General features: G+C 37.0%; 1 protein-coding gene across 1 annotated transcript; it reads right to left on the reverse strand.

The window, feature by feature from the left end:
- Positions 1–1,591: 1,591 nt before the first annotated feature.
- On the reverse strand, positions 1,592–5,272 carry LOC133834849 (uncharacterized). Its single transcript, XM_062264617.1, has 4 exons — positions 4,616–5,272; positions 3,689–4,174; positions 2,830–3,342; positions 1,592–1,915 (listed from the first exon to the last, which is right to left on the reverse strand). Exons 1-4 carry the CDS (start codon positions 5,156–5,158, stop codon positions 1,832–1,834), a joined length of 1,626 nt encoding a protein of 541 aa, XP_062120601.1. The 5' UTR covers positions 5,159–5,272; the 3' UTR covers positions 1,592–1,831.
- Positions 5,273–11,036: the final 5,764 nt, after the last annotated feature.

The following is an 11,036-nucleotide window of genomic DNA, read 5'->3' on the forward strand; positions in this document are numbered from 1 at the left end:
ACCTATGGTCACCTATATGATATGACTAGAATAGATAATAATGGTATGTTTACTTATCCTATCAACTGTTAATATCGGTGCAGTCCAATATAATAAATACATCCGATCTTATCTACTTTGCTAATGTTCTGGAAAGAACATAGCACTACAATGTGTAAGTAGATCATATCGTAGATTGGCAAGTCAGTGTAAATCCTGTGCACTGACTAATCTTAGGACTAACTTATTTTGAACATATAATCATATTTATATTCCACTGTGATTATGTCACTTTAAATACGATTAGTTATATGCTCGGGATTTAATAGAAGTGTATATTAAACAAATAATCATGAAAATAAAACATGTGAGCAAAGTGATTAACCAAGTCAAAAAATTATTTCTATTCTTTTATTGATAATAAATGAGATTACAAAGAAATTTGGTTTTAATTAGGGCATAAAACTCCAATACTCATATGACATAAACAAGAGTTCATAATAGCTTCAGGATTAAGATCAATTTGTATATGATCATCTAATTGACATATATTTAATTAATACTTATAAAATAGACGGTAATATTAAGTATTAATAACATATCGGGTTTCGTTCATATATAACCACTTTATACAAAGTACCTCTACTAAGATGTCCTACTACATCAGTTATCCGGATCTAGATTACATGTATTCCTAATACTAGTGAACCGTACTTACAATATTTAATCCAAAGATTCCATATAACTTTCTTTTTAATGCGAAATGTTTTCTGGTAGTGATATAAACGACACCCACAAATTAAGTTCTAGCTTCCAAGGAAGGCTAAACGCACAGTCCATTTAAGTAAGTAGTGTTGTCGTATGCAGAAAACACGGACAACAAATCGTATTGTCAATTAGATTGATTATGAATGAAATTATACTCCAAAGTCTTTTTTTACTACAAAGCATTGAATTTAAAAATGCCTACTTGTAGTTTATTCAGCTGATGATGCTATGATGTAGATTTTTGTAATTCTACTTGCTCGCACGGAATAAATGGATTTGATCGCCAGAATCTATGGTAGCCAAATTTTAACTCATTTTTCTGGCAACCTTTTGTGCTATAATAATATGGTAATGTATACAATGGTTTTGATTTTGTTTTCGGAATGCTTTTTTCTTAAATATTAGGCTTTGATTGACAATGGTTCCTATCGAATGTTTTATGGTTCTAATGGAGTTTCTTGTGATTGTTTGTATATTGGAGGACAATTTTGGTAGCTCTCCAATTTTGGAATGGAAATTTGAATGTTATCCATGTTTGTGATCGCGCGCGAAAAATTTATGCAAAATTGGCTAATTAACAACGCACGTTTCTGAGATTGGATCATGGTTTCCATTTTCAATTTCCGATGCTGGTGTGTCACAACATATGTAAATAAAATTTCTTACGTTAAATATGTAATTAATTATAATAATAGGTAAAACAAGTTTCCAACACGGAAAAGGTACTTCATATGATTCATATCATAAGCAAGAACAGTAGGATAGATGTGAATCATATCGTGCTATAACTAGCAATAAGATATCAGACCACACCATAGTTTGATAAACTTCACGAACAGCCACATATTCTAACATTCAAAAACCAAATTTTATTTTCCTCCATTTTGGCGAAGTAAAGACTTTCTCAATTTCAGTCAAAGGTTTAAGAGTACAAAAGAATTGTAACTGTCTATGCCAAGATGTTTAGCAAAGCAGCAGAGCTGTAATCTCGTTGTTGAAAAAAAAACACATCTCTGTTACCTGAAATTTAAAAGTTTTGTTTGCCACCTCATGGTTGCTAAATCAAGTATAAGAGTTTCAGAGTCTATGATGGAGCTGAGACGCTAAATCGAAAGCCAGACTTCCCACGATCGTCCTCATACTGCTTTAATATATAGTAGTAGTTGCACTGCCAAGAAAATCACAATTGACAAAATTCAAGACCTTTCTTGTTGATTCAATAAGCCATAGAAACTAGGAGCAATGCTAACAATCAAAAAGTACTAGCACACATGGTTGTCACACAACACTCGTGGAGAAAACACACTTCTACAAGATTTCCATTACTCCTACTTTTGGATAAAAATAAGAAATTGCATTAAAATATCACTTATGTATATATATATATATACATACACACACATATAACTAGATTGGTCTTGTAATGTATTGTAAAAAATCAGTACAACCAAAACAGTTTGATTTATTCCAAACACACCATATCAAACTCAAGCAGCCGAAAAATCCAAAAACGACAAAAGATTACAAAACAGAAACTAACATTTTTTTTTCCTAACAAAATCTTACTTCAAAACAGCAATAAGTTGCAGCAAAACCTCCGATTGTCTCAACGGGTCAAAAAAAGAAAAGATATTAAACTCTTTCAAATTCCAGAGCGACTCAGTAACCCAAAGTTTTATCCTCTCCCATAAATAATCTAACGAGTTCTCCTTGCCCTAACCATTAAAATAACACAATTGGCTAAACTAGTATACACAGAAAATCAAGAAATTGTTATGAAATAGAATTGAGACAATTGTCTCGACACAAATTTGGTTATTTTCTAAATCATGGCCAGATTTCCTTGTCATAGAAATGCCATGAGACTACTATTTCGACAAGGAAAAAAAATCTATTTAAAGTTTCAAGGAAATTCTGGATGGTAAAACGGAATCCTCTATCATCAATCAGGATAACAAATCCTTGCATAAGAAGGTGAATTTGGAAATTCACAAAGTTTTACCTCAACATTAAATAATCTTTCATGTGGAAACACAGTAGAAATTGTTTAATGGTAAAATTAAATCAGATTATACAACTAACCTCTAGGCGGAAGAATTTTGTAGGCACAACAATCCCAGCTCCAACTGAACTTCGAAATGACTGAAAGAACTTTGGAACAGAGAAGTTCCGAAACTCATTCTCTGTCAATTTCGCCAGGTTCCCAGAACCTGCAAAAATGTGTCCATGCACTCCATGTTCTCTTAACCAGCGCAGAGGAAGATCAAAGGAAAGATCTGCAAATGCGGTAACAGCAAGGTCTCCACCGACAACATCTCTTCGAGAAGAATCGGAACTCTCTACATCAGGTTTATCACTATTTTGCCTCCTTGGCTCTGTAGGCCCTATTCCTCTTGTCTTAAATCCCCACAATGTTGTTGGCCCTCCCACAGTGCATACAGGAGAGAAATCACCACCCAAGAAGAACCTTTCAGGAAGGGATGAGGGCTTGTTCAAGAATCCTCTCCCCCATGGGAAAATAACACCACCCGAGATTCCGAAATTAAGTGCAACATTATAAAATCCAAAAGGCAAAGCGTAACGAAGATCAAATTCCTGTTTGAAATTTCCATAGAAAAATTTACTTAAGCATTAAAAGGCATGAAGAAAACAAGGAAAGGAAAGGATGTAAGCTCTGAGCTATATAGATTTCTCTCTCAAACTAACAAAATAAGAATTCATAATTCCTTCCAAACAAGGGGTCAGGAAGCAAAAAACAAAAGGACAATAAAAGCTAAATTGTCCCAAGAATAAATGAATCTAACATATTTCTTTGACAACTAGTCCAGATAGACTAATCAATTTTTACACATCATGATTCAGTGAAAACACTAGACCCATATTTGTCAATTTTGTTGCTAGAACTTAAAGTGATACATTAAACGCAAGGTAAGTAGTATACCTGGCGTAGAAACCGTAAGCACCGAGGATCAGGAGATATCCCACCAATTTGACTGCTCAAAACACAAGCATAACCTCGAGTAGGTCTCACACCTGAATTCCTTTTGTCAATCTTGAACGTATATTTAAGAGATGAAAGTAAACCATGTCCAAGCTGCCTTCTTATTGTCCTAGAGGCCATTTGTGTTGGATCTGTCAAGGTGCGCCATCCAAGACTATATGCCAAGTCATGGTGCTTGGTAGAAAATAAACTGAGAGATAAACCTAATTGTCGCTCTTTGTATGAAGAATAGTCTTGCCAATCTTGAGAAAGCAGGAATGCCCGTGCTACCTTAGGAGTTAAGAAGCATTTGAATCTGGGCAAAAACACTCCGGCACTTATCTCAGAAGTTTGGTTGGGTCCATACGCCAAAGAACCATCCCACAGATCCCCATATCCAAGCCAATTTTTATACTTAACCGAACCTTCAAGCGTCCAAGATCTTGCCTACAAAAACATAATCGAATTTTATGAGAGGTATCCACCATCTACATAAACAACTCATACACAATAAATTACAAAACATGACATCTTGAGCATCTATTCTTACAAATTACAACGTCATATAACTTCTAAATTCAATGAACCCATGATCCTGGAGACATGACACAATGAAGGCACCTAAAAGTGAATAGTTTGCATTTTTTTTTTTTGAATATTTAGGACACATAATTCAAAAAATTGAACTGACCTACTTAAAATCTACTAGTAAGCAATAAATTATAAAAATTATGGATATAATTACACATATGACTAGATGTCTTTCATCTTGTAATAGAGCACTTGCATTTCAATTAAACCACATTTTTCTCAACAACCAAATATACCAAAACTAAATTTGTAAAATGAAACGAAATACACATAAGCACAAACAAAAGTAAACCATACCGCAGGCTTAGTGTAGGCGCCGCATTCGCCGGAGAGGGGGTTCTTCGTCTCGACAACCTCGACGACCACATTAGCGGTCCCAGGCAACTCAGGCGGACCGGAATCGAGCGTGATCCGAACCGAGTCAAAGATCTCAAGCGCTTGAAGCTTAGCATTGGCAATTCCGGCAGCCTCAAGTAGCTCTTGCATGGTGGCGGCGTTCTTGATACCTTCCACTTCAGCCTCGATCAAATAGTCCTTAGTCTTCGAATTACCTTTGATGATTACATCATGAACCCTCAGAGGAACCTTTCCAGTGGACATTCGATGCATCAGGCTTTCGAGCTTGGACTTCTCTGAACGCAACCGGTCCGCGTGGGATTGGGGATTCTTTGGTGGCTCTACTTCGTCTTCGTCCTCGTCCTCATCGTCTTCCTCAGCTTCTACGGCGTCGTATTCATCATCTTCGGCTTCTTCACGATTGGAGGATGGGCCAATGTCTTCGTGGTCCTTATTAGGGTTCAGAATGTTAAGACCTTGTTTGTCTTCGTTGGGGTTCGGCATAGTGTAGTGAAGGTTAGAGAGGAGAGCTCTGAGAAATGGAGGGACTGCGCCTGCGGTGGTTGTGAGTTTTTCGATGCCACTGAGTCTTTCTTCGCTCGACTTCAATAAGGACAATAACTATGGTATATGATTATACGACAGTTACTAAAGGAAACGACACAATCGTATGGACGTCAATGCTCTTTTCTCCTCCCTGTGATACGATACTCGTTGCTTGAGTAATGGAAAATGCCTACACAATTTACACAAAAAGATTACATACGCATTGATTGGTTTGCCATTTTAAAAAGTGATTATGAAATAAGAATTTGAATTTACTTAAAAACAATTTTCATTAAATAAAATATGAAAAAGAAAATAGTTTTGAATTTTGATACAAGTTCTAAAGTTTTAAACTAAAATTCATAATATTTGTTTTCAATTAATTAGAGTTTATTGTTAAAACTAAACCACATGTATCCGTGATGTTTTGCCCATTCATTCAATTATATTATGAATGCTTATAAGATTGCTTTCTGTATTTAGTTTTAACAATAAAATTTAAGATAAGACTAAACTACATAACAACAACAAAATAGAGAATTAACCAGCTCGCAACCAGCTCGACCCTTCATCCACTGAGCTCCTCCAGATTGTATTGACAATTAATTAGCATGTAAAAGAACACACTTAAAATGACAATAACATTAAAGCATGGCTTCCAAATTCTAATATGGTTTTGTAAAGTCCTTTTATTGGCTAACTCTATTATAGACAAAATATTTTAAAGTTATTAAGAAAAATTAATAGCATATCTATATTGATTCTTGATCTAATGATTCAGCTAATTTTCTAGTGTGAAAATATCTTTAAGTGTGAATATATTTTTTAACCTTATTTATCACAAATAATCAATATTTGTTAAAAATATATTTTGCAATTATTTTGAGATTATTTTCAGGAATTATGATTATTCTAGAATAAATAAGATTATTCTGGAATAAAGAAGGTATGAAAAATGAGCATGGTCAAAAGAAATGATCATGTTCGGTCTGTTACATAAAATTGATTTCATTGTTGACTCATCAGTTTCCTTTTCTGTCGACACAGAATTCGTCTGATTGGCTGATTTCCTTAATCAATGGAATTCGCAAATTGATTTCAAAGATACCAAAAAATGATGGTTTTGGACAACTTCATTGCCTATAAATATCTTGCCAAGGTCTTTGGAAATTTTCACCTCTTCTATTTTGAATATTTGTAAACATTACGTTATTTTGAAGAGTGTCTTTATTTGTAGAGATTAAGTTTGTTCACCTTAATGTGTTTGTGAGAGTGCTGAGTGTACTTGTGAATATCTATCTAGTCCATTGTAAACAGATAGTGTCTATTGTGAACGTGTTCATAAGGATTTTCGGGAGAGGATTCTATCTAAGTCTCACTTTGGGAGGAAGTGCATGCACTCGCTATTCTTTGAAGGGAGTTCAAGAGAATCAGCGTTTCATCAAATCAGATTCGTAGAGAAGAGTACAACAAGATTGTGGCAATAGTTTAAGAGGGAGTCTTACATTGTTTAAGTCAATGCTTTTGTACACATTTTTTCTTTACTAATTGGTTTATTATCTGGGCGTGGCCCCAAGGAGTAGGTTATCCGAAAGGATTTCTGAACCTTTTAAAAATTCAGTGTGTTCTTTATTGTTTTGCACTGTCTATTTATTGTGTTCAGTTTCTGTCGTGACAAGTTCAGATTCCGTCCCGACAGAACTGTTATCTGTGTGAACAGTTAATTACCATTCTGCACTTTAATTAATTCACATTATTTAATTAATTTGGTAATTATTAAAGGTTTTACAAGAGAATTCCTCACGGCATTGATTAGGTACAATAAATTTTTAAATTTCATCATGCATCCCTAGGACACTTGGATCCAACAATTTTATGTAACTTCAAGAAAAAGGATCCTAATGATAACACTTACATAGTAGCAATTCACGACAACTAATAATAAATAATGCACCAGTCATGAAATTTGCTTACATAAATCCCAATTCCAGGCTACAAGTTATCAAAGCTCATCATGATTGACGTACATATTATCAAACTATAGCCCCAAAACTAGACCCATTATTGAGTGTCAACACAAAACTAGACACAATTTTTTACATCAAGAATACATCATTAGATGAACAGGATTAAAGAGTCAAGATTATAGTATAATAATACTAAAGCAAGCAAGCAATAAATAAGAAAGATATTTATTTAAAACAAAAACATTTTTATGATTAATATGATTCTAAAAGATAAATAAAAATAAACTAAATTAAATAATTTTTAAAATCATGGCATGATCACAAAAATAAAAATGTGCATGAATACTTATATAAAAAAGTGTGTAGATGAATTCTTGGTTTTAACAGGTTAATTTTAATGAAATATTTCAAATATTAAATCGAAGACTAATTAAAAATAAATATTTATTGATTATATTAATATAAATTCAAATATTATAAAATATGATTTGATATTTATTAATTATATTAATTTAAATTATTATAATAATATTTAGTACTAGATTAGATTTATATTAATATAAATTTAAATGTTATAAAATATCATTATTATAATAATATATATATATAATACAATACTAGATATTTAAATATTATATTAATATAAATTCAAATATTATTATAATAATATTCAATACAAAACTAGATATTTAATAATTATATTAATATAAATTCACATGTTATAAAATATTATTATTACAATAATATAAAATACATAATAAATATAGTATATATAAGTGTGGTATGTGTACAAATAGTATGACTGTGTAACTAAATAAGAAATTAAAATAATATTTATCTTCTATCAAGAATAAAGAAGTTTCTTATCTAATAATTGAGGTGTGATTTGAATATTATCATGAATGTTTTGTACCTTAATTATGGTAGTTTGTTATCGTGGATGCTAAAAATTCTATACTTGTTAAAAACCCAAATCTCGTGCTAAGGTCCTGTGAATGCCTAAGCACGTACATGTGCCTACACCCCTAGACGAGTGTTGCGCAGCCTCGTCGGGTGAAGCCCCGTTAGCCACATGAGACCCCCGTCTCGCGCACCGCGCGCCCGGCCGATGCACCCCGCGAGGCCCCCCCATCTCGCGCCTTGCGTGCCCGGCCGACGCACCTCGCGAGGCCTTCATCAGGCGCCTCGCCCACCTCGTAGTCGCGCTAACACCACACGAAGTACCGTCCTGCGCCCCAGGCCTCCCCCTTGCGACCCCGCCTCGCGCCACAGGCCCCTGCGGCGCGCCAACACCTCGTGAGGCACCATCTCGTGCCTCAGGCCTCTGCCTCGCGACCCCGCCTCGTGCCATAGGTCCCTGTCGCGTTCCAACGCCTCACGAGGCACAATCTCGTGCCCCAGGCATCTACCTCACAACCCCGCCTCGCGCCACAGGTCCTTGTCACGCGCCAACGCCTCGCGAGGCAGAATCTCGTGCCCCAGGCCTCTGCCTCGCGACCCTGTCTCGCACCACAGGTCCCTGCCGCACACCAACGCCTCGCGAGGCACCATCTCGTGCCCCAGGCCTCCGCCTCGCGATCACACCTCGCGCCACAAGCCCCTGCCGTGCGCCAAAGCTTCGCAAGGCGCCATCTCATGCCCTAGGCCTCCGCCTCGCACCTCAGGCCCCTACTGGACACCAACGCCTCGCGAGGCACCGTCTCGCACCTCAGGCCTCCGCCTCACAACCCTGCCTTGTAACGACCCAAAATCACTAATATGGCTTAAGGGCCCTGATTAGTGTGCCGGGAAGGCATAATTGACTTATGAGTGAATTTATTGATTTAATGCATGATTATATGATAGGCATGCTTGTATGATTATGTGAATGTAAATGTGGTTAAATGTTGTATTTGTGAGAACCACATTATTATGTGGGTAGATTTGCAGTGAGCGACTTGAGGTGATCCTAAGGAGCTAGATAGCGGGAAAAGTCACAACAGGGCTTAGTATTTGACTTTGGATAAGTCAGGGGTATTTTAGGTATCGGGTAGTTATTTAGACTATCTGGTTATGGAAATAAATATATGGAGATATATTTGAGGATAGAAAGCTTAGGCGGGAATATTGGGGGAAATTACCATTTTGCCCTCAGGGACGTTTCCGGTACCCCGAGCCTCGGGATTGACTTAACTGGCTAGGATTAGACTAAGTTAATAAAAAATAGGGGATTAAAACATAAACCGACCCATGCTCTCTCTTTCCTCTTCTCTTCTCTTTTCTCTCCCAAGAAACTACAGAAAACCTAAAGGAATCAGTTGAAAACTTTGTGTTTGAGCTGAATTCATGAAGGCTTAGCTTAGCTCAGACTAAGGGTCACTCAATCAAGATTAAGGTAAGAATTGAATTGTGTTTTTGGGTGTTAGAACTCTAAGATTTTGGCTGAATATTAAGGTGTTTATGATTTTAATGTTTAAGGGCTGAATTGAAGATAAGTGCTTGGGTTTTAGCTCAGAGGTTGTCAAGGAGGTGGTTCGGAAAAAGAGGTAAGCTTCAATTCGTAATTCAGAGGTTAAAATTTGAGTTTTGCATGACTGGTTTTGGTGATTTGAGTTATTGGGTTTCAGAGAATCAAAATGGAGTTTTACTAGGTTTTTAGGCTGAATTTCTGTTGGATTATGTTGTTAGAGTCATGATAAAAGTTTTGTGATTAATGGGTTTTGAGTTAGGGTGCTTTGGAATGTTTTTGGATGGGGTTAGGATGCTAGAAATGGTGGATTTTCTTGGCACGAAGGGGAGGACCGCAGCTCTATCTAGAGCGCTGCGACCCTACGAAGCAAGAGAGCTAGGGAGGCTCGGCCAAGGGCAAGCGCCGCGGCGCCCTTAGGCAGGGCCGCGACGCGTGTCTGTTTACTGGGGGCCTTAGGCTCTGTTTTAGGGGAGGGTCGCGGCTAGGCTTCAAGGGCCGCAGCCCTTAGGCACATTCTTGAACATTTGGGAATTTTGAGCGCGAGAATCTAGCCTAGGGTGCTCGGGATCGATTTCACCACCGTGCTTGGTGGAATTCGATGTCCCAGAAAGCTAGTATTGTACCCGAAAACCCTTATTTGAATATTAATGGAATCCAATACCTTGGTTGTGACTAGGTGTTAAAGCTAGTGCTAGGGAATAGATCGTGTTCGAGGAACGTCGCTCATAACCAGTGAACGCAAAAACTAAAGGTGAGAAAACTGCACCCGGTTGTGTATTTGTAACGGGACTAAGGCCTCCCTAATATGTATGCTTGAAAGGATTGTATTATGCCATGTAAACAGTGAACCAACGACCTAAGAGTGCCAAGGGTTACACTAGCGCACAGGACGCGGCTTGGTCACTAGTAGCCGAGGATAGCTTATTATGCACTGAGCTCGGTTTAAGCGGGCTGGAGTCAGTGGGGTAGACAGAGGGTGCGGCCTAGGTTGTTGGCCCTGACTAATATGTGACTTGACTGTGTATTTGTGATTAGTTGCGTCATTGGTAATGAATAAGTGTTGAGTGATTAATGTGGGGTTTTAAGTGTTTGATCATACTTAAAGGATTGACTATCTGTTATTATTGTTTGTGTTGCATATTATGTTTTCTTGCTGGGCCTTGGCTCATGGGTGCTACGTGGTGCAGGTAAAGGCAAGGGGAAGCTTGATCAGCCCTGACTTGGAGAGCTCTGTGAGCTGAATGTACATGACCAGCTGCTCAGTCGCCACGGTTGGGGATTAGGCAGGGACATGAGAACCAGAAATGTCTATTTTGCCTTAGTATGGCTGATGGTTGTCTGTATTTTGGAGATTCTATAAACCAACTTTTAAACTCTGTTTCTTTTTGGGATCCCATGTATAAAACTATTTAATTATATA

Source organism: Humulus lupulus, chromosome 5 (genome assembly GCF_963169125.1).
Source record: "Humulus lupulus chromosome 5, drHumLupu1.1, whole genome shotgun sequence".
Lineage (NCBI taxonomy): Eukaryota > Viridiplantae > Streptophyta > Magnoliopsida > Rosales > Cannabaceae > Humulus > Humulus lupulus.